The following is a 24,529-nucleotide window of genomic DNA, read 5'->3' as shown; positions in this document are numbered from 1 at the left end:
CAGCACTCTGCTTCGGAGACCGGGACACAACCGTTGTGCTCCCTTGTGCCAGCCAGCGGGAGTGACAGCACAGAAGACTCGTCCTCTGTCACCGTAGGGCCTGATTCTCCCCCACCTCACACTGGGGTAGCTCTTTGATACCTGTGCACAGGGAGTGCAGGGGCTGTTCAATGCTGCCCACTCTGAACATTCCACCTGCACGAAGGGGGCTGATGGTGAAGAGTGCTGGGGCAAGGAGCAGGCCCAGCATAGCTAGGCAAAGCCTTGGGAATACAGAGAGAGGGGTTTCTCCTGGGAACTCCAGTGGCAGGAGTTAATTAGAGCAATGCCGCAAGGAAGGAGGGGCTGGTGAGGCAGAAGGGGTCCAGGCCGGGTCTGGCTTTAGCTCATATCTTCAGTCCTGAGCTGGCAGAGGGGAGCAGGTCCCTGGAATGTGCAGAGGAGGCCAACCTCGGGGTGCGCCAAGGCCAGCGAGAGCAGGGAAACAAGCTGGTTAGCACCATGGGCAGAGCAAACTCGACCTTCAAAGGATGTAGCTAATTCCTCGGGGGGAAGAACCCAAAGCCCAGTTCTGTGGGAGGGAGACCCAGGGAGGTGGTAATGGCTGCAGGAGGCCAAAGGTCAGTGGACAGCTTTGCACTGTGGATGGAGCTGGACTCTGTTAGCTCCTCCAGTGGGAGGGGAGTGGAAATACGCAAAGCGAGGAGTGTGTCAGGCCCTGCTGCAGGCTGCCTCTGCTGCCATGGAGAGCGAGGGGGCCACAGTCCAGCACCGTTGCATGCAGGGAGCGGGCGAGAGCACAGCTCTGAGTTCTAACCAGGCCTCCCACGGGCGGGGGGGCTCCAGTGTAGCCCCTGGCAGGAGACAGAGGCCCTGGCCCCGCACACACCTCTTCGTCCTTCTCCCGAATGAGTTTCTCTGTCTCAGAGTCCGGCACTGCTGGGACAGCTGGGATGGGGAAATCTGTCCCGCTTTCCCGCGTCAGTTTGCTAGAAGGCAAAAGAGGAAGAAACACATGGGTAGTTAGCACGGCCCTCAGTGCGCTGGAGAGGCCAGGCCAGCCGGGCAGGCGGCATTTAGAGCGATGGCACAAGGGCGGTGGAACTATGGGAGACTGCGTCCCACAAGCCGCACCTTCCCGTCTCTCCGAGACTGCACCGGTGGGACCTGCACCAGAGAAGCAGGATTGGGCCTGAGGCTCCTGTGCCCTGTGTCCCTGATGCCACCAGCGCAAATGGGGGCAGAGCAGCACCATGCTGACAGGCCGGCGTGTCACACCCAACCCGCACTAGGGAACGCGAGCCCACAGACAGCGCCCCAAGGCAGACTCAGGCTGTGGCTGCAAAGGCTCCTCAGAGTTGCTCTGGTGTCTGCGATGCCCATGGTCACACACTGCCGGGCCCGTCTCCTTCTGGGGAGCGCGCAGGGCCAGCCGGCTTGAAGGGGAAGTGAGCAGGGCCTGCTCCCTACAGAACCCCTGCCCGTCACAACAGTCAGAGAGTGAACAGGTGACTTCCCATCACAAGGGACAGGCCCACAGTAGGATCTTGCTGGAGAACTGGCAGATCAGAGAAAATCAAAACACACAGGGGGTGGATTTACCAGAACCCAGAGTCGGGGGAGGGGAGTGACAGAACAGGCCAAAGCTCCTAATTCCCCCCAGATGGGGCCCGCACTTAACACCTGAGCAGCTCCCCTTTGCCACTCAAAGCCTGGCCAAAGAGCCAGGTCTTGGAGATGGGGGAGCCCATTGGTAGGGCCCCAGTGCCTCTTCCCTTTCCTCCCCTGAGGATATGCACACTGGGTCTGTGAGCCCTGGGGCTTCTTTCTGAGAAGTCAAGCCCCAGCAAAGCGCACACACAAGAGGGATTGATACTGTGCCCATCGCTTTGGTAGCTTCCAGAGAGGCATTCATGACGTGACTGGCCCCGGGCCCCCTCCTGCTGCTGTGCAGTGCTGGGTTTCAATTGGGGAAGGCAGGCTGAAGCAGTGCACCTCAACTTGGAGCAGGACGGGGCGAGGTTTGTGGAGGTTCTTCGTCCCAGTGGAAGGGAGTTTCACAGTCCCTACCCAGCCCCTGAGAAAGCTCTGTCCCCAGGTGAGCTGCTCCCATGCTACTGGCTGCCGGTGCTGCAGGTGACAGAGTCCTGTTCCACTCCTGCTGCTGAGGGGCCCGCCAGATGGGCTCTGGGGCCACTGCTTGACCCCATTTGGATGTATGGGGATGTTACATTTCCCACACTAGAGGGCCCAGACACACAGGCTCCGTGGTCACACCCAGCTACCCAGAGAGGATGCTAATGTGTCCTCGGACCACCATGCTTGGGAATGGTCCAGCTGGCAAGTGCAGCCTGGCTGCTTCATGGCAGATACTCTCCTAGTCTCTAGCTTTGCCTCCATTTATCCCAGGGTCAGTCAGCAGCTAGCCGGAGACCCAGGTCACCCCCCCCACTCTGGTCTTCACCAAGGACACACCCAGGCCCTGCTCAGTGGGGGCAGCTCTTCTTAACACACATGCTATGTCTCATGTAGGGATCAGCCTTCTAATCCACACAATAGGACTCAACATGAAATGCGCTGGCCCAGTACGACATAATCCACCCAAGGCTTTGCCATGTGGCTGGACCACAGAGCATCACCCTGGGATGCCAGGGACCTGTTCCTCTAGCAATCAGGGAAATTCCACAAGAGCATGAGTGCCACCTTGTGGGGCATCCAAGATTGTTAGGATATCCCACAGGGTGTCCCTACCACTCACTGGGCCTTGCGTGTCTCTGGGCATTAGGAACAGCTGATGGTCCCCGAGCATACTCCTATGGGGAACACACACTGGCCTCCCCTTGTCATTCTGCAGACAGACTGGGCCCATCAGCAGCCAGGACTCCTTTTTCCTGTACAGGCATCTGCGGTGCTTTTGGTGGGTCAGGTAACCTAGCAAGGCCCTTCCCCTCCATCAGTGGTCAGTGTCCTCTCTCAGCCACTGGCTGACATCCAGACCCATCAGCCAGACATTGTCACACAGCTTGGGGACTGTGATACTTGCCATCAAATGATCAGTTTGTAGACATATAAGAACTGCTGTTGAAAGAAGCCCAGGTTAACGGGGAGGCCCCAGGGCAAGTAGAATCCAAGACCAGTGCGGGGGCAAGTGCTAGGACTAGAGCCTCCCTTGCCACTTGTGTGGCTCACCAATATAGCAGCAAACCCACTGTACAACAGGCAGCGCTTGCCTAGCAAGCGCTTGCTCCAGGATCTGCTGGATTCCGAACTCGGGTGCAAAACTTCAAAATGTATTTCTTTAGGAGGGAACTCAATTTGTATAAACCCAGCCAGATTGGGATGGCCCCGCGCTTCCCATGGGCAAGGGGCCATTTCACAGAAAGTGAGATTCCTCAGTGGGAGAAGAGTCTGGGACAGAACAATGGTGGTGCTCTCGTTACATGAGGCAAACGCTCCAGGCTCAGCTCCAAGGGAAAAACCTGCCCTGGCTGAGCTCAGTGAGGAGTGAGAGTCACCCCTGTGCAGAGGGTTAGCACACGGCCTGTGCACTGCTTCCCTCCCATCTAAACTCACACCGCTTCAGCACTGCCCATGCCCTGGGCTTGCCCTCTGCCCAGCAGCGAATGCTACCCAACAGACAGCAAACTGCAGACAAAAAGGCAGCATGTTTGCAGAGGAGCAGGAGAGTGCTGGGGGATGGGGGGGGTCACCCCAGCGAAAAGACTAAACTGGCAGCTGGAGCAACTCATTCTGGGGGATGAATCAAAGCACGTCTCTTCATGCGCGGTGTTTTCCACTTCCCCCTGGAGAACAAGGAGAGACATTGTGCTCTATGGACTGAGCCTGTGGAGTGCTCGGCATCGACTGGCACCTGGCAGGCCTGTCTCCCAGGGATGCCAGCAGAAGGGAAGAGGCTGTGGCTCTATGGAGCACTGGACTCTCCCCAGTGGGAGAACCCTGCTGCTGGTTCACGTCCATCCTTTGGTGGAGTGTTGCTCTGACTGGTCACAGATCGTGGCCCCCTTGGGGTGGATCTTCAGACGCATTCAGCGCTGGCCTGGCTCTGCTCCCACTGACGTCGGGAGGAGTTTTCCCACTGACTTCACCGGGCACAGAGAAAGGGCAGCACTGAGCACTGACCAAACTCCCACCCCAGGGGATTTAGTTATTTATTATCTGACATGTGGTCATGCCCAAAGCCCCCGCTCTGGCCAGACCCCATTGTGCTGGACACCGTACAAACCCAGAAGACAGAGACCGTCCCTGCCCCAATGAGCTACAATCGTATAACAGTGCCTGGAGGGGCTTGCTGCTTGTCAGTAGCAAAGCATTGTGAGAGACAGCCCAGGCTGGGGAGAGTTCAGGGGGCACAGTGCTCCCATGGTCCCAGGCTGCACCCCGGGGATCCCGTTACAGTGGCTCTGTGAGCAGGATGAAATACACAGCTTGTTGTACTGAGCAAGATTTGCACTTCATACACTGGTGTAAAGATTTTAAGTGTGGTGGCTAAGGAGAGTCAGGAGGAGGCTACCAGTTTGTTATTTTGGGAAAGGGAAGTAGGGACAGAAAAGCGGAAAATGACTGAAAGAAGTGAAATCTTTGCAAAGTTGGAGTTTTTTAGACTGCAGGTTGCAGAAAAAGAGAGAGAACACCAGAGACTCAGTCTCAGCCCTAAAGAAACTGGCCACGGAGGAGAAGGAAAGAGAATGAGAAGAAAGAGAGAGAGAAAACATGAACTGGATCTGCTAGAGAAGGAGAACCAGAAACCACTGACCCCAACCATTCCTGTCACTCCAAAAATTCACAGTTGGGACCATCTATGGCCTGCATACAACAAGACCAGCTCCTGCATTGCAGCTCGAGGCAACACCACACCAGGAAGAGATGGTGATGTAATGCCTGCCACGGAGTGAATTGTCCAGCAAGTTGCAGCTGAACCAGAGACAAATCCCATTCTAGGGAGCATAGAGAAATATGTCCCGGAGGAGAGCCCAGAGAAGGGGGAGGTAATCTCAGAAACCACTGAGGTGGGTGAGGATTCCTGTGACTCCGTAACACAGGGAAGCAGGGTGCTTCCAGGTATGGTGTGGGCTGAGACTAGCTCCTTTTCAGCAGAAGGCAACATGCCCTCAGGAGCAGGGGCAGGAGAAGTGTTGCCAGTGATTAAGGAAACTACCCCAGTTGTTAGCTGGCAGGGCTTTGCAGATGAACAAGGGATGGATTCCATCTTGGGGAGCACAGAGAAATGTGTCTTGGAGGGGAATCTAGAGGAGGAAACTGGGGAAGGAACAGTGGGAGTACAGGAATGTCTCCTCATTGGTCACCTGAGAGAGGATGCTCATGACTGAATGGGTGAGTTAGCATCTGATCAGTCTGTGACCCCGGTTTTGAGAAGGAACTGCGTAACTGACTTTCCAGAGGGGAACAGTCACACAGCTGACTTCTCAGGGACAGAGAAAGGGGTGACAGAGGGTACCCCAATCCAGGTCCCAGTTTTTCAGGATGCTATTTCTGATAAGTGTTTGGAAAGTAACTGTGTCTCTTTACATCAAGATGCAGCTCCAACGCCTGTGACAGCAGAGGAGTTGAGACCAGGAAATTGCCAGGTGGTCGTTTGTCAGTTGGGCCATTTGCATTCTCACAGAGAGGTGGGTGTCCTTCCCCAGGCTGGTGAGACACAGAAAGCAGCTGTGGGAAAGCTGCTGGGAAAAGGTGAACCTGATCAAAGGGTAAACACACCTAGCCCAGAGAGCATGGATCAAAGCCCTCTAGGGGCAGAGAAGGACTCGGTGCTGGGAGGGGGAAACACAGGGTAACCCTAATAAGGGAGCTGGATTTTTTGCATATGTACAGTCCTGCGGTTGGGAGACAGCTCCTCAAAGGGCCAGTGAATATGCAGGATCCCCCTAAACATCTATCTTGCCAGATCCTGAGGTACCAAAATCCCAAAAACATGATTAAAATAAGAACCCAGGCATAGGGGAACACTGGAGGGAAAGAAAAACCAGTGCCTGATTACATGGGAGAGAGTCAAAGGACACTATGGGTAATGAACAAACCAACGTCAAACCAGACTGTCTGAACAGAGGGCATGGTATCATAATGATACTTGTAAACGCCCATCTGTTATAACAATGTTGGTATTAATTTTAAATCTTGGGGTAAGAATTTTGATACTGATGTTAAAACTTGTGGTAACGCTAGTTCTCAGTTAATACATGTAAACAGATTTAAAGCTTATCACAATAGAGAAACCATAACAAACCTGGTTTGCTGTGTGTGAGGGGGAAACTGAGGCACGCTGCCTCATGGTCTTGATGGCTGGATACCAAGAGAACTATAACAAGAGAACTGACACAGGGAAGAAAGGTAAGCAGCAGGATACGGACCCTGGACTTCAGGAAAGCAGACTTCGACTCCCTCAGGGAACGGATGGGTAGGATCCCCTGGGGGACTAACATGAAGGGGAAAGGTGCCCAGGAGAGCTGGCTGTATTTCAAGGAATCCCTGTTGAGGTTACAGGGACAAACCATCCCGATGTGTCGAAAGAATAGTAAATATGGCAGGCGACCAGCTTGGCTTAACGGTGAAATCCTAGCGGATCTTAAACATAAAAGAGAAGCTTACAAGAAGCAGAAGGTTGGACATATGACCAGGGAAGAGTATAAAAATATTGCTCAGGCATGTAGGAATGAAATCAGGAGGGCCAAATCGCACCTGGAGCTGCAGCTAGCAAAAGATAATTCAAGAGTAACAAGAAGGGTTTCTTCAGGTATGTTGGCAACAAGAAGAAAGCCAAGGAAAGTGTGGGCCCCTTACTGAATGAGGGAGGCAACCTAGTGACAGAGGATGTGGAAAAAGCTAATGTACTCAATGCTTTTTTTGCCTCTGTTTTCACTAACAAGGTCAGCTCCCAGACTGCTGCGCTGGGCATCACAAAATGGGGAAGAGATGGCCAGCCCTCTGTGGAGATAGAGGTGGTTAGGGACTATTTAGAAAAGCTGGACGTGCACAAGTCCATGGGGCCGGACGCGTTGCATCCGAGAGTGCTAAAGGAATTGGCGGCTGTGATTGCAGAGCCATTGGCCATTATCTTTGAAAACTCGTGGCGAACGGGGGAAGTCCTGGATGACTGGAAAAAGCCTAATGTAGTGCCAATCTTTAAAAAAGGGAAGAAGGGACCGAATGGCTAGGCAGCAGTTCTGCGGAAAAGGACCTAGGGGTGACAGTGGACGAGAAGTTGGATATGAGTCAACAGTGTGCCCTTGTTGCCAAGAAGGGCAATGGCATTTTGGGATGTATAAGTAGGGGCATAGCGAGCAGATCGAGGGACGTGATTGTCCCCCTCTATTCGACATTGGTGAGGCCTCATCTGGAGTACTGTGTCCAGTTTTGGGCCCCACATTACAAGAAGGATGTGCATAAATTGGAGAGGGTCCAGTGAAGGGCAACAAAAATGATTAGGGGTCTGGAACACATGACTTATGAGGAGAGGCTGAGGGAACTGGGATTGTTTAGTCTGCAGAAGAGAAGAATGAGGGGGGATTTGATAGCTGCTTTCAACTACCTGAGATGTGGTTCCAGAGAGGATGGTTCTAGACTATTCTCAGTGGTAGAAGAGGACAGGACAAGGAGTAATGGTCTCAAGTTGCAGTGGGGGAGGTTTAGGTTGAATATTAGGAAAAACTTTTTCACTATGAGGGTGGTGAAACACTGGAATGTGTTACCTAGGGAGGTGGTAGAATCTCCTTCCTTAGAAGTTTTTAAGGTCAGGCTTGACAAAGCCCTGGCTGGGATGATTTAATTGGGGATTGGTCCTGCTTTGAGCAGGGGGTTGGACTAGATGACCTCCTGAGGTCCCTTCCAACGCTGATATTCTATGATTCTATGATTCTACGATAACACAAACTGCCTTCAAGTTAGTCAGTGATTAAATCCTCTTGCAGTAAACTAAGGAGGGGAGGTGTGACATTCTGTACCTTGGAGGAGCACCCTGTAATCCTCCATGTTCCTTATTTTTAGATAATTGTGATATTACATATAAAGCAGGCCTTGTAAGGCATCAGGGGAAAGGTTATGATCTGCTGAAAGTCATTTCTCTATCCATAGATGTGTATCATTAAGGCACATGATGTTATACAAAAAGAAAAGGAGTACTTGTGGCACCTTAGAGACTAACCAATTTATTTGAGCATAAGCTTTCGTGTATGTGTATGATACATAGCTTATCTAAAGTGATCACTCTCCTTACAATGTGTATGATACATCATACACATTGTAAGGAGAGTGATCACTTTAGATAAGCTATTACCAGCAGGAGAGTGGGGTGGGAGGAGGTATTTTTTCATGCTTTGTGTGTATATAAAAAGATCTTCTACACTTTCCACAGTATGCATCCGATGAAGTGAGCTGTAGCTCACGAAAGCTTATGCTCAAATAAATTGGTTAGTCTCTAAGGTGCCACAAGTACTCCTTTTCTTTTTGCGAATACAGACTAACACGGCTGTTACTCTGAAACCTGTCATGATATTATGAGAATTGTGTTGTATGGTTGTCACTAAAACATGCTGCAAGTTGAGGAATCAGCCAGATATTAGCTCCCCAGAGGCAATTGCAAGGAAAGTGACCAGCGTGTTATAAGAAAGGGCTTATATGCTATTTTATATGAATGTTTAATAAGTTTGTTCTTATAACTTAGCATAAGTTACTAGCTTAGCATAAGTGATTAAAGTAGTTGAAGCCTTAGGCCAAGGTCAAGCTGACCTGAGAGGAAGGCTGAAAAAGCAGCTGAAAAACCAGTTGAAACTGCCCGTTGTCACTGAAGATAAGGAAGAATGCAAGGAGTAGGACTGACTGTCTCCCGGAGCAAATTCTGTGGGATCTTAGAGTCGAATCAAGCACCGAGAGTGGTATGGAAAGGGCTAATTGTTTTTTTTCCCTAACACAGCGCCCGGGCAGGGTGTGAAACAGCCCATCCACAACCATTGTCCAGCAAGGGAGCTACAATGCAGTAACTCACCTGCATGAGGCGATACCAGGGAAATTGCTCAACCTTGCCTGGAGACTCAGCAATGCCCCCTAGACATGCCTGGATTTGTGTTCTACAAGCACATGGACTGGGGGTATAAAATTGAACACAGGGGGGCCATGCTTGGCCTTTCTACTTCACCCATCTACACTGCAAGCAATAAGGACACTCTGAAGCCTCCAGCTGAGGGGACTGGCCCAGATTTCAAGGGTGAAATCTGTGTACTATGAACTGCAATATCCAGTGTGGTGAGAAAAACTGCTTAGTCTAGTTGTTGCCCAGTCTAACAGGGTTGAGAGACTGCGTGCTTATATTTTATTTCTTTTGGTAACTCTGACTTTTTGTCTATCACTTAATATCACTTAAAATCTATCTTTTGTAGTCAATAAATTTGATTTACTGTTTATCTTTACCAGTGAGTCTGTATGAAGCGTGTGGCAAATCTGCTCAAGTTCTGCAAAGGCTGGTGTATGTCCACCTTCCATTGACGAAGTGGTGAACCAATTAATAAATCTGCAGTGCTCATCTGGAGCAGTGCAAGACGGTATATTCCTGAGGTACAAGGCTAGGAGCTGGTGCCTTCTCTGTGTGATTCATGAATGGCTCTGGGAGCATTCAGGCAATCTAGCTGGGTGTGGGGCTCCACACGCTGTTGTGCTGAGTGATCACAGCACCTGGAGGGGCTTGCTGCTTTTCACTAGCAAAGCATAGTGAGAGACAGCCCAGCCTGGGGAGAGTTAAGGGGGCACAGTGGTCCCACGGTCCCAGACCGCACCCCACGGAACCCATGACAGTTCACACGCTGTACTGTGGCCAAATAAAGCCTCCTGTTGCTACCCCACAGCCTACAATTGGGCAGCACAGGGCATGAGGGAAAGCTCTGGTTAGCTACATAGGGCATGTGATATTTTTTGTGTTACTGGATTGGATGACTTATGTAACTAGTCATAACCCCAACATGGACCTCAATACCTGGTATTGACCCTCAGCCCGATTCCTGACTCTGTCCCTGACCCTTGGCTTGACTGCTGACTTGGACCTCAGCTTGTTCTTGACACGGATACTTGCTCTGACCCCTTGCTTCAGTTCCTGGCTCCCAAGCTGTTGCCACTAGTCCTGCCTACCTCCACCCTGGATCCTGAGAGTTTGCCTGGACCCCCACATAACCCATGGAGAAGGCCGGCCTGGTGGGGACATGGAGGCAGCGGGACACCCTTTACCCGGCATGTCCCACCAGGCACTAGACTTTCCTGAATGGGTTGATAACCCCCAGGAGGAACTTCCCCCATTGTGAACAAAAGTGGTGCAGCTCTCATCTGAGAACCAGGCTCTGCAGGTGCAGATCACCCAGCTACTACGAGAGCAGGCTGCCCAGGGTTGGGACGAGAACACTGCACTCTGAGCATGCGGTGCAGCCGCTCACCTGAACCCCAGACTGACACTCCCCCTCCCAGAGCACTTCAGCAGAGTCTGCCAAAACTTCAGCAGGTTCCTTAACCAATGTTATCTGCTCCACTCCCCACGTCTACCCCACAGACCAGGCCAAAGTAGGACTCATAACTACTCTCCTCTCGAGGGAAGCGCTGGATTGGGCTTTGCCTCTACTAGAATGACAGAGCCTGACACTGTCATACTGGGAAACCTTCTCCCAGGCCTTCTCTTCTATTTTTGATGACCCCCATCATGCTTGGTTGGCTGAGGTGGCCTGCAAAAACTACAGCAAGGGCAGGGACCACTCGCCTCCTCGGCCACCCACTGTAGGTGGCTTCTCTCCAATACAGAGTGCAACAAAGTGGCCCAGCTCCACCAATTCTGGTGAGGATCATGCAAAAAGACCAAAGATGAGCTAGCTCACGTGGAAATGCTGACCCGTCTAGATGACTTAGCTGGCCTCACCATATGCACTGACAACAAGTTGCATGAGCAGAGTGAAGAAAGGAAGGGGACTGCGTTGCCTCCTAGCTGGTGGCCCCAAGTACCCATCTCCAAGCTGGTCCCAGAAACCAAGCAAATTGGTGCAGCCCATCATCACGTGACCCCGAAGGAAAGGGAGCACCACCCAGTATTTCTACTGTGGAGAGTCCGGCCATACTCTCACCAGCTGTCCCTTGCAGGCTCTCACACAGAAAAAGACAGGAATGACCAAACACAGGCCTGGAGATGTGTGCCAGCATGGGTGGGCCCTGGGTTATACATCTCACTGGCTGCCCACATATTACCAAACCACATCCAAGGCACCGTAAGCCCTTGCCGTACTTGCAAATCCAGGTTTTTGTGCACATCCCAGGGAAGCCCCAAACAAATTCCCCACAGTGGCGCTCGTGGACTCCAGGGCTATGGTCACTTTTATAGATGCCGATATGGCACAAGCCTTGGGCATCCTGGGGCAGCAAAAAACAGCCCCCAACCTCATAGAGACTATATATGGCTCACACCTGTCCTGGACCAGTAACTCTGGAAACTGTGCCCCTGGAAGTTGTTATCCAGGACCATGAAGAAATCCTGTGGTTCAGAATGATTGGCTCGCTCCACTTCCCCATAATTCTCAGCACCTTATGGCTGGCCACTCATGACCTGCATGTCCTTTGGCATGAGCAGAATGTCAGTTTCTGCTCTGAATTCAGTTTGCCTGAGTGGACCAACAGACGAGTCTTGACTTCAAGATACACTTGTCCAGGCCAAATCCAGGTCACCCTAGAGGTGCCCTCAGGCCCAGGGTGTGGCCCAGCTGTGTTCTATCATCCAAGCTGACTCCTGCTCTTCCTGCTAAGTGCCGTGACTATGCGGATGTTTTTGAGAAGAATGCGGATGTCCTACCACTGCACTGTGACAACTGAGCTGCAACCTGGGGCCAAGACACCTTTTGGTCGCATCTTTGACATGTCAGAGCTGGAGATAGCCACCCTGTGATCCTATGTCCAGGAGAACCTAGCCCAGGGGATTATCCATCCCTCCATCTCCCTTGCTGGGGCCCCAGTTCTTCTTGTGCACAGATTACTGGGCCCTCAACCAGGTAAACCATCAGAAACCAGTATCCTCTCCCACTCATTTCAGAATTGTAGGACTGCGTATGATTAACCCAGATGTTTACCAAGCTCAGTCAGCGAGACCCCTACAACCTGGTGCAGATCCGTGCAGGGGATGAGTGGAAAACAGACTTTTGAACCTGCTCTGGCAGCTACAAATGCCATTTGGTTCTACAAATGCTCCAGCAACATTCTAGCACTTTGTGAACAAGGTATTTTGTGACATCCTAGATCACTATGTCTTAGTCTACCTTGATGAAATATGTGTCTTGTCGGAAAGCCACGAGCAGTACATTCAACATGTCCAGTCAGTTCTGGATCAATTCTGCTGACATGATCTAAATGCACAGCTCCAAGTGCACCTTTGATCAGCACTCCATGGAGTTCTTAGGTTACATCTTGTCCCCTGAGGGCCTTCGAATGGATCCTGGAAAGGTGAATGCTGTTCAGTCCTGGGCAGTCCCCCAGAACATCAAGGAGCTGCAACACTTCCTGGGTTTGCTAATTTTTATAGGCACTTCTTCATTCCTAGATTCTCAGACTGAATAGCCCTATTGACAGAACTTCTCTGCAAACACAGCTCCTTCACCTGGTCTCCAGAGACTCAACAGGTGTTCAATCAACTCAAGATGGCCTTCACCAGTGCTCTAAACCCGATCCATTCCAACCACACATGCGCCTTTGTCCTTGAGACTGATATATCTAATGAAGCAATTGGGTTAACATTTTCCCAAAGATATGGGCCCCCAACAGCAATTGCTTCCCTGTGCCTATTACTCCCAGAAACTCATTCTGGCAGAATAAAATCATTAGATTTTAAATAAGGAACTTCCAGCAATCAAGGCTGCCTTTGATGAATGGTGCCACTGCCTTGAAGGTGCCTGATACAGGTTTACACAGATCATAAAAACTCAGAGTATCCCCACAGAGCAAAGGCACTCAGCCAAAGACAGCTTTGATAGTCCCTGTTCTTCACAGGCTTTAATTTTACCATCACCTATCACCCAGACCAAGGCAGCTGACATCCAGTGTTTCATATATCTCTATTAATGCCATACATCCCAACCCCTTTGTGCATCAAACACAACCACCTCCCCACCAGTGCAGGTCCAGGGTCATAATGAACATGTGATTCACAAAACACTGGATTCTAAAATGAAACGTGTCTCTTTCAGGTATCTAATTGACTGGGAAGGCTATGGCCCTGAGGAGTGATCCTGGGAGCCAGTGTCCCAGCTCCCAACCTCATGGCGGCCTTCCATGCAGACCACTCAGACAAACCTGGCCCAGCAGGAAGCACCCATAGAGGGTGGGAGATAATGTAAGGATCGGTGGCACTGAAGGGCTACCAGGCAACCAACAGCCTCACACGGCCAACTGGTGGCAGCTGTAACCTGGCCACTCCCTGCAACCTGTGATCTGCAGAGATGGCATGCCACAGGAAGTTCCACCCTAAGTGATCTGACTGACAGTTGTCTTGGTGATCCCTGATTGGCTCCTTGATCCAAAATAAGCCCATGGAGCGTGCCAAGAAGCGTCCAGTTAACAATGTGGATCCTGGCTTGCTGCCACAACTGCCCTGCTTCTCTGTTCCTGAACTCTTAGTACTGACCTCAGCTCCGACTTGGATTCTGAGTCCCGATCAACCCCTGGAACTCCAACATGGACCCCGATACCTGGTATTGACCTTCAGCCCGATTCCTGACTTCATCCTTGACCCTTGGCTTGACTCGTGACAGGGATCCTGGCTCTGACCCTGGGCTTCAGTTCCTGGCTCCCAAACTCCTGCCACGACTCCTGCCTGTTTCCACCCTGGATCCTGACAGCTCCTTCTAGTAATCCAACTAGCACCATCATATGTTACTGAATCAGTCTGGATCTGGGCTTTGGGCACATGGAGACCTGAATAGGGGTGCCTCACTGAATCTGGGAATACATTTTGCAGCATGAACAGCTCCACGTGGACGAGAAGAGGGGGCTGCAGCAGTCTTTGGTTTTAGACTTGAAAGGAATTTTGGCTTCTTCAGTTCATGCCCACTCCACAATTATCTTCAGTTGTTCAGAGGAGCCAATAAAGCAGCAAAGGTCTGTATGTATCTATGGTATCAACCTTCCATCTCCAAGCAGCATTAGGTCTCCTTCAGATTTCAGGGAGGGAAGTGAGGTTGGAATGACTGTGTAGTTTTGGTCATCTCTGGCACCTGCTCCTGACCCTGCACCCAATTGTAGCTGGACTTCCTTCTGGCAGAAGAGATTGAGATCACCTCAGGTATTCCAAGAGCTGCTATTCTGAGAATCGAGGAAGACTCCAACAGAGATTAAACAATTCCCTCTCTTTGAGATGCTCAGGGCCTGGGGTTCATGCTCAGCATTGTAGATCAGGAGACCTGGCTTTTATTCCTAGTTGGGAACAGAGTTATGGTGTGACTTTAGCTCCCTTTGTCTCAGCTGCCAGATGGGGATGACAATCCCAAGTGCCGTGTTTGTACAGTCTGCGAGACCCAAGCATGGAGGATGCTGTATTGAGCAAGGGCAACTATCATAGTGCCAGGGCCTCTGCTGGAGTGGATCAGCACAGCTCCACTGCCTACAACAGGGTTACATCAGTTTACACCCCCTGAGAATATGGCCCAAAATACATATAAATCACTACATGCACACATGATCACTGACACCTTTAGGACCCCAAAGCAACCCCCTGAATCAGTACAGTTCACGTGGAATGACAGAGGCAGGCTTCTTCCTGATCACAACATCTAGTGTGCTGGGCATGGACCTGTGATTTATGCCATGGAAGCCAGCCCAAGAACCGGTGATCCTCCTTTTTACACACAAGAAACGGGGCCACCCGCAGTAATGGGAACGGCTCACCAGCGTCACCGCTGTTTTACTACTCAACGGCCTTCCCAAGTGACTGACAAGCCTGTGTCTTCCTCCCAGGCAGAGCTCCTCAATGGTCCGTACAGACGTATCAGTGCAGGCTGAGGGCTGAAAACAGGAAGCCCCTACCTCTTGTGGCCTAGACACTGAGTGGGATGCTAGGACCAGAAGTTTATCACCACATCTGGGATATCAACGGTGTTGGTAGTATAGCCTGTTCCAGCTCTCAGGGATTTGGGAAGAGGTTGCTAGCCAAAAACACATTAGCAGCATTCACTTGTTTTAGGGGGCTGGACTCCTCTTCCACACCATAATAGAGGCTCAAATTAAACATGTATCCCAAATTAAAAAACATAGCAAGAGGAGCAAAAAAGTGCCACCGTGGCTGAACACGAAAGTAAAAAAGGCAGAGAGAGGCCAAAAGGCGTCCTTACAAACTGGAAGTGAAAATCCTAGTGAGGAAAACAGAAAGGAGCATAAACTCTGGCAAGTCAAGTGTCAAAGTATAACTAGGCAGGCCAAAAAAGAATCTGAAGAGCAACTAGCAAAAGACTCAAAAGCTAACTGCAAATAAATTTTTCAGTGCACCAGAAGCAGGAAGTCTGCCAAACAATCAGTGGGGCCACTGGATGATCAAGGTGCTAAAGGAGCACTTAAGGAAGATAAGGTTGTTGGAGAAGCTATATGAATTCTTTGTTTCATATACTGCAGGGGCTGTAAAGGAGATTCCCACACCTGAGCCATTCTTTTTAGGTGACAAATCTGAGCAACTGTCCCAGACTGAGGTGTCAAGAGAGGAGATTTTGGAACAAATTGATAAATTAAATAATAATAAGTCACCAGGACCAGATGGTATCACCCAAAAGTTCTCAAGGAACTCAAATGCAAAACTGTAGAACCACTAACCACCTACTAGATCTCTATCAAGCGTTCTTACAACTACAATACCCACCTGCTGAGGTGAAGAAACAAATTGACAGAGCCAGAAGAGTACCCAGAAGTCACCTACTACAGGACAGGCCCAACAAAGAAAATAACAGAACGCCACTAGCCATCACCTTCAGCCCCCAACTAAAACCTGTCCAACGCACCATCAAGGATCTACAACCTATCCTGAAGGACGACACATCACTCTCACAGATCTTGGGAGACAGGCCAGTCCTTGCTTACAGACAGCCCCCCAACCTGAAGCAAATACTCACCAGCAACCACATACCACACAACAAAAACACTAACCCAGGAACCGATCCTTGCAACAAAGACAGTTGCCAACTGTGCCCACATATCTATTCAGGGGACACCATCATAGGGCCTAATCACATCAGCCACACTATCAGAGGCTCATTCACCTGCACATCTACCAATGTGATATATGCCATCATGTGCCAGCAATGCCCCTCTGCCATGTACATTGGTCAAACTGGACAGTCTCTACGTAAAAGAATAAATGGACACAAATCAGATGTCAAGAATTATAACATTGATACACCAGTCGGAGAACACTTCAATCTCTTTGGTCACTCGATTACAGACCTAAAAGTTGCAATTCTTCAAAAAAAACCAAAAACCTTCAAAAACAGACTCTAACAAGAGACCGCTGAATTGGAATTAATTTGCAAACTGGATACAATTAATTTAGGCTTGAATAAAGACTGGGAGTGGATGGGTCATTACACAAAGTAAAACTATTTCCCCATGTTTAGTCCCCCCCATTGTTCCTCAGACGTTCTTGTCAACTGTTGGAAATGGCCCACCTTGATTATCACTACAAAATGTCCCTCCCACCCCGCTCTCCTGCTGGTAATAGCTCACCTTACCTGATCACTTTCGTTACAGTCTGTATGGTCACACCCATTGTTTCCTGTTCTCTGTGTATATAAATCTCTCCACTGTATTTTCCACTGAATGCATCCGATGAAGTAAGCCGTAGCTCACGAAAACTTATGCTCAAATAAATTTGTTAGTCTCTAAGGTGCCACAAGTCTTCCTTTTCTTTTTACTAACTGGTATGTAACCTGTCGCTTAAATCAGGCTCTGTCCCAGATGACTGGAGGATAGCTAATGTGACACCAATTTTTTAAAAAGGCTCCAGAGGTGATCCTGGCAATCACAGGCCGGTAAGCCTAACTTAAAAGTACCAGGCAAATTGGTTTAAACTGTAGTAAAGAACAGAACGATCAAACACATAGATGAACATGATTTGTTGGGGGAAAGAGTCAACACAGCTTTTGCAAAGGGAACTCATGCCTCACCAATCTGCTACAATTCTTTGAAGGGCTCAACACTCATGGAGAAGGGTGAACCAGTGAATATAGTGTACCTGGACTTTCAGAAAGCCTTTGACAAGTTCTCTCACCAAAAGCTTTTAAGCGAAGTAAGCAGTCATGGGATAAGGGGGAAGGTCCTCTCATGGATCAGTAACTGGTTAAAAGATAGAAAATGAAGGATAGGAATAAATGGACAGTTTTCAGAATGGAGAGAGGTAAATAGTGATGTCCCCCAGGGGCCTGTCCTGGAACCAGTGCTGTTCAACGTATTAGTAAATGGTCTGGGAAAAGGGGTAGACAGGGAGGTGGCAAAATTTGCAGATGATACAAAATTACTCAAGATAGTTAAGTCCAAAGCAGACTGCGAAGAGCTACAAAAGGATCTCACAAAACTGGATAACTGGGCAACAAAATGGCAGTTGAAATTCAGTGTTTAAAATGCAAAGTAGTGCACATTGGAAAACATAATCCCCACTATATATCCAAAATGATGGAATCTAAATTAGCTTTTACCCCTCAAGAAATCTTAGAGTCATTGTGCTCTGAAAACATCCACTCAATGTGCAGAGGCAGTCAAAAAAGCTAGTAGAATGTTAGGAACCATTAGGAAAGGGATAAATAATACGACAGAAAATATCATAATGCCACTATATAAATACTGCATGCAGTTCTGTTCGCCCCATGTCAAAAAAAGGTATATTAAAATTGGAAAAGATACAGAGAAGGGCAACAAAATTGATTAAGGGTCTGGAACAGCTTCCATATGAGGAGAGATTAAAATGACTGGGACTTGTCAGCTTGGAAAAGAGACAACTAAGGGGGGATATGACAGGTCTATAAAATCATGACTGGTGTGGCAAAAGTGAATAGGGAAGTGTTATTTACTCCTTCTCATAACACAAGAACCAGGGTTCACCCAATGAAGTTAATAGACAGCAGTTTTAAAACAAACATAAGGAAGTACTTCTTCACACAACACACAGTCAGCCTGTGGAATTCATTGTTAGGTGATGTTATGAAGGCCAAAAGTAATACTGGGTTCAAAAAAGAACTAGTTAAATTCATGGAGGATAGATCCATCAATGGCTATTAGCTAAGATGGTCAGGGATGAAACCCCATGCTCTGGGTGTCCCTAGACTCTGACTGCCAGAAGCTGGAAATGCGAGACAGGGGATGGATCACTTGATGATTACCTGTTCTGTTCATTCCCTCTGAAGCACCTGGCATTGGCCACTGTCATGATCCTGGGCTAGATGGACCTTTGGTCTGACCCAGTATGACTGTTCTTATGCTCTTACCCATGGGAAGAGATAGTAGCAATACTCATGTCCAAGAGGAACCCTGTAGGTTCTAGGATGCTCCTCTATCTTGGGGCTTTCTACAGCAGCTATCACCACTGCATCTGAGTGCTACATGGAGTCTTTTGCCCCCTCCCTTCTCTGGTTATGATCTGAAGGCCAGATACGGTGATGAAGTGTTAGCCAGCTGCTAGTGGAAATGTGGCACAGAGATAGGCACATGCCACGATCCACCATGGAGGCTGGACAAATGCATTGTCCTTGCTGGGGGGTGAGGATTGACTAATAGGTTCCTCGATCATTCAAGAATGTGTGTGAGAGAGCGCACCTCGGATCCATCAGGCTCATTGTACATGAGCCCTAGCGTACCCCACCAGCTGCGGCAGACTGAGTTTGCTACAACTGAGTGGGAAAGGAACTTGTCCTTTTTCAGTCTGGTGTTAACTGATACTTCCACTGTGGCAGTTTATGGCAGCCACACTCGGAGCTCCCCGAACTCTCCTTATCTCTCTCCTCCCTGAGAGCCTGAACAGCTAATCTGTTAGAAAGCTGCAGTCCTTTACCACCCGAGCCCCAGAGCCGACGCACTTGAAACAGCCGCTCTTGGCTCACTGTTTCGGTGTGTCCTACGACCGTACCACTTCACTTTCAGATATGGTAGGGCTCCACCCGTATGTCCAAACTAAACTCCTTGGTCGTATGCTGCTGTTGGATTCCCTCAAGACAGCAGCTCCCTATTATAATCCTGGAATGAAAGGCCATTGAATGTTGGCTGAGATTCTCAAGTGTATTTAGGCGCCGAATGCCCATTGATTTCAAGGGGAGTTAGTTGATTAACCCCATTGAAATCAGTTAGGTACCTAAATATCACTGAGGATCTGAGCCACTGGGACTGAATTCTAATCCCTATTCTGGTGTCTGACCATCAGGCCTTTGCTGTACTCCACCTTTAAGCACAGAACCTCGGTATGGCCAGAATTTCCTGCTCTGCCAGTTGTCTGAAGACTAGAAATTGTTCCCACAGCTCAGTAATGCAGGAGGCTTAGCTCAGGAGAGGCCGCGCTGTGCTGGGCTCAGCAGGGTAAGTGCCTGTGGCTGCCTTTGGTGGAATGGTCCATCTCCTGGCCACTGTTTAGGGCTATGGTTCTCTTCAATGCCTCCTGTGTCCACTTGGCCCAGAACTGGAGCTCTGGCCGAGCTGTCTCCAGAGCCACCACGGGGGTGCTCACAGACTGCATGCTTTAGCAGTAGTAGGGCTGCACAAGAAGGAATGCCTTCCCAACAGCACTGGTCACTGAGTACCATTCACAATGCCAGCCTGTTAGAGTACTGCATGCCCACTGGCGATTCTGGCTGCAGAGCCACCATGACTGATGATGATGCCCAAGAAAGGAAGAGACCAGCTTGACTCTCAGACGCCAGGCAGAGTCTGAAAAGAGACCGTCATAGTAACTGAGCCCTGCTGGATTGGAAATGACTGGGGCATAACAAACCATTGGCCTAGCATGCCGTTTCACATGGTCACTTTCTGGAGTAGATATGGATGAGACCAATACAGGATTTGACACAACAAAATACTTTTTATGAACTAATGCAGGTAGAACAGACACACAGGGCCAGCTGCGGCCTGTGACAGCAGATCAGAGCAGCACTCCACCAAAGGACAGCCGTGAACCAGCATGAGGGAAGGGATCTGGGGAGAATCCAGTGCTCCAGAAAGCCACAGCAGCTCCTGGCCTGCTGGAGTCCTTGGGAGACAGCACTTCCTGGTGTCATCCGATGCCGAGGAATCAGCGGGGTCACTCCATAGAGCAGTCGCTGCAGCACAGTCCCAAGGTGGAGGACTCTCTCCTTCTTCCCCAAGGGGATGCCGCAAAACACCGTACACGAAGAGATGAGCTTAGATTCATCGCCATGAATGAGCCATTAGAGCTGCCATTTTAGCCTGCTACCTGGGTGTCACCATCCACTCAAGCTATGGGCAGACAGCTCCTTACATGGCCGACCTGCCCTCTACTGTGCTGGCCTAACTCAGGAGTCGCTCTGCTGAAGTCACTGGAGTTACACCAGGGTGAGAGGAGAAGCAGCAGTAGGGACCGGAGCCACAGCTGGTGTAAACTGCACTTATTCTCTGATCGCAACACGGGTACGGAGCTTTTCCCCAGCGGAGGTTCTAGCCCTAGAGCTCAGTGCATATGTGGGGGCACTGCAGACAATGAGCAGCAGATACATGGGCAGAGGGCCTGGCTCTCCTCTGCCCTGCGCCCTAGGCCACCACCTACTCCTAGGCAAAACGCGACCAGAGGAGAAGCCAGAGCACCGTGCACCTCGGTGAGTGACTCCACAGAGAGCTCTCCCTCCCTGCCGGAGCACTATCAGAGCAACCTGTGCTCCCAGCCCTGTGCTGGCCACAGAGCTGCCCCTTGGCTTCCAGGCTGTGCACGTGGGGGAGGAGTTCACCCTGGCACTGCGGCCATGTTGTGCCAGCTACACATGGGGTTGTACGTCCCGCCCAGGCAATACTGCTGGCAGAGGCACCTTCTGGGCTCGCTCGGAGCTAACTGTCCTGGCTCCAGGGGTAGCCTGGGGCGAAGGGGCTTGTCGGGGTGGGAAGTGGCATGGCTGGGATGTTCCAATGATCTGGCTGGTGCCTGGCTGCTGCAAGGCCCATCTGGCAGGGATGCTCGAACCAGCCCCCAGCAGCCACAGGATTGAGTGCTTCAGGACCACCCCCCGGGGCTCTGCACAACACGGAGATGAAAGTGACCCATGGTTTTCCTGCACAGTGTCTATCATTGTGGCTCAGTGTGCAGGGTGGGGCGGCCTCACCCCGCACTCCTGCTGCCCACACACCGGTATCATGCCACGTTCCTTGCCCAGCCATGGGCTAACCCCCAAAGGGAGAGGCTGTCAGGGATAGATGGTCTCCTCTAGCTCCTGTCCTTGACCTGCCTCTCCCAGGCCCATTCCTGGATGTGGGCACCATGGCTCTGTTCCCCCAGACTTCCCCATGCAGAGCTCAGTGCAGAGGCTGAAGACCCTGCTCGTGACTCCCAAGGTTCTTGGCAGGGGGGGCACTTGTGTCTGGCTCCGTCCTGCTGCTCCTGTGCCCACTCCTCCCGTACCCCCACAGGCCCTGTGTCTGCTTCCCCCATAGCCCCACAGGCCCTGTGCCCTCTCCTCCCGTACCTCCACAGGCCCTGTGCCCGCTTCCCCCATAGCCCCACAGGCCCTGTGCCCTCTCCTCCCGTACCCCCACAGGCCCTGTGCCCTTTCCTCCCGTATCCCCACAGGCCCTGTGCCCACTCCTCCCGTACCCCCACAGGCCCTGTGTCTGCTTCCCCCATAGCCCCACAGGCCCTGTGCCCTCTCCTCCCGTACCCCCACAGGCCCTGTGTCTGCTTCTCCCATAGCCCCACAGGCCCTGTGCCCGCTCCTCCTGTACCCCCACAGGCCCTGTGCCCGCTTCCCCCATAGCCCCACAGGCCCTGTGCCCTCTCCTCCCGTACCCCCACAGGCCCTGTGCCCGCTCCTCCCGTACCCCCACAGGCCCTGTGCCCACTCCCCCATAGCCCCACAGGCCCTGTGCCCTCTCCTCCCGTACCCCCACAGGCCCTGTGCCCACTCCCCCATAGCCCCACAGGCCCTGTGCCCTCTCCTCCCGTACCCCCACAGGCCCTGTGCCCGCTTCCCCCATAGCCCCACAGGCCCTGTGCCCGCTTCCCCCATAGCCCCACAGGCCCTGTGCCCACTCCCCCCGTACTTGCGGTTCCTCTCTTTCACCACCATGCGGGTCATGCTCTGGATGCACTGCGCCCGGTAGTTCTCATAGTGGGTCTCTCGTGTCACATCCTTGAGGTCCTGCATGTGGGTCTTCACCAGCATGGTACGCAGTTTCACAAAGTCACAGTGCGCAGGGTTCTCCACTGCAGGGGAGGGGCCTGGCTTAGATGGGCAGATTAGGGGACACCCAGCAAAGCAGGGCCTCCCCGACATGGGTTGGGGAGCTGAGGGCTGAGGGAACAAATGACCCTGTACTGCAGAAAGGCAGAGCACTGCTTTGAGTTGGCCTGGCTCCATAGTTGCATGAGGGGACAATGAGGGCTAAGGAGGGCCCTGCTGCAGGCCGGGGACGTCGCCCTGGCCTCCCCCAAATCACATGGAGGTGGGGCAGCACCTTAGTGCCCCCCGAGTACCCCCATTGAGATCGCCAGCCAGGACCTGTCTGGTGTGAGTGCCATGGCCCTGCCTGCTGAGACTGGCAGCAGTCCCCGTCCATGAGCACCACTGCCCTGGGGGTGGAGTGATCAATGGCTCCATGTCTAGCTCGCAGCCGGTATCAAGTGGAGTGCCCCAGGGGTCGGTCCTGGGGCCGGTTTTGTTCAATCTCTTCATAAATGATCTGGAGGATGGTGTGGATTGCACCCTCAGCAAGTTTGCAGATGACACTAAACTGGGAGGAGTGGTAGATACACTGGAGGGTAGGGATAGGATACAGAGGGACCTAGACAAATTGGAGGATTGGGCCAAAAGAAATCTGATGAGGTTCAACAAGGACAAGTGCAGAGTCCTGCACTTAGGACGGAAGAATCCCATGCACCGCTACAGACTAGGGACCCAATGGCTCGGCAGCAGTTCTGCAGAAAAGGTTCTAGGGGTTACAGTGGACGAGAAGTTGGATATGAGTCAACAGTGTGCCCTTGTTGCCAAGAAAGCCAATGGCATTTTGGGATGTATAAGTAGGGGCACTGACAGCAGATCAAGGGATGTGATCGTTCCCCTCTATTAGACATTGGTGAGGCCTCTTCTGGAGTATGGTGTCCAGTTTTGGGCCCCACACTACAAGAAGGATGTGGAAAAATTGGAAAGAGTCCAGCGGAGGGCAACAAAAATGATTAGGGGACTGGAACACATGACTTATGAGGAGAGGCTGAGGGAACTGGGTTTGTTTAGTCTACAGAAGAGAAGAATGAGGGGGGGATTTGATAGCTGCTTTCAACTACCTGAAAGGGGGTTCCAAAGAGGATGGCTCTAGACTGTTCTCAGCGGTAGCAGATGACAGAACAAGGAGGAATGGTCTCAAGTTGCAGTGGGGGAGGTTTAGGTTGGATATTAGGAAAAACTTTTTCACTAGGAGGGTGGTGAAACACTGGAATGCGTTACCTAGGGCGGTGGTGGAATCTCCTTCCCTAGAAGTTTTTAAGGTCAGGCTTGACAAAGCCCTGGCTGGGATGATTTAGTCAGGGATCGGTCCTGCTTTGATCAGGGGGTTGGACTAGATGACCTCCTGAGGTCCCTTCCAACCCTGATATTCTATTATTCTATTCTATGATTCTATGGAGGTGGGCGCAGGAACATGGAGGAGGATGTGGTCCCTGAGCCACTGAGCTACAAGCCAAACCCGCCTTACCTTCCACGATGCCCCAGGGATACAGTCGCCCACGGACTCGCCTTCCTTTGGCCTCCACAACTGTGTTGCTGCCGATCACAGCGAAAGGAATGCTCTCCTGGAACAGAGCCATGGGGTTACTCCTGGCCATGGCCTCCCCTATCCCCGGTGCCCTGGGACCCCATGGTCCATCTGCACTGGAGTGGGTAGTGTCATTCCCCATGTGGGCAGACACACCCGCAGTAGCTTGCTCACTGCACGGGTGTAGCTCTGGCTGCACAGGTGATGGGGCAGGCTGGCTGCCCTGAGAACAATCCCATTGGAGCTCCTACACAGGCTAGCGTGGGTGAGTCCACCTAAGTGTAAGTTACACGGCCAGCTCCAGTGTAGATGCACCCTCTATTTGCTCTGCAGTCCAGCTAACAAGCCTGGCATGGGAGTGCAAGTAGCTTTCCATTACTGGCACTCCTTCCCCTCGAGATCAGCACTCAGGGTAGGAGCGGGGCCAGCGGGAGAGAAAGTGGAGCAGTGAGAGAGATGGGCTGGAAGAGAGAAGCCAGCTGCAAAGGGTCACACAAGGTTGGTGGTACCAGGTATGCCCCACTGAACAGGAGCTGGAGCACCCCAGAGCAATGGCTGG

The 24,529-nt window shown here is 51.3% G+C and overlaps 1 protein-coding gene across 4 annotated transcripts in view; it reads right to left on the bottom strand.

Moving 5' to 3' along the window:
* The window catches only part of SEPTIN4 (septin 4), a 70,856-nt gene that overhangs the window by 233 nt on the left and 46,094 nt on the right, over window positions 1-24,529 (bottom strand). For 3 of the 4 annotated variants that reach the window (XM_084650873.1, XM_084650875.1, XM_084650872.1), the window contains exons 9-11: window positions 23,911-24,007; window positions 22,264-22,426; window positions 890-989 (exon numbers count right to left, since the gene is read on the bottom strand). In XM_084650873.1, the coding sequence (XP_084506999.1) occupies window positions 890-989; window positions 22,264-22,426; window positions 23,911-24,007 (360 nt within the window). Of the gene's footprint in view, window positions 1-889; window positions 990-20,060; window positions 20,352-22,263; window positions 22,427-23,910; window positions 24,008-24,529 lie in introns of those variants that run through there. The other variant, XM_084650874.1, reaches the window with a different exon arrangement.

Source organism: Lepidochelys olivacea, assembly GCF_965140295.1.
Source record: "Lepidochelys olivacea isolate rLepOli2 genome assembly, chromosome: 17".
In the NCBI taxonomy this organism is placed as follows: Eukaryota; Metazoa; Chordata; order Testudines; family Cheloniidae; genus Lepidochelys; species Lepidochelys olivacea.
The sequence above is the reverse complement of the archived record's forward strand: the minus strand, read 5'-3'. Positions and strand labels throughout refer to the sequence as shown.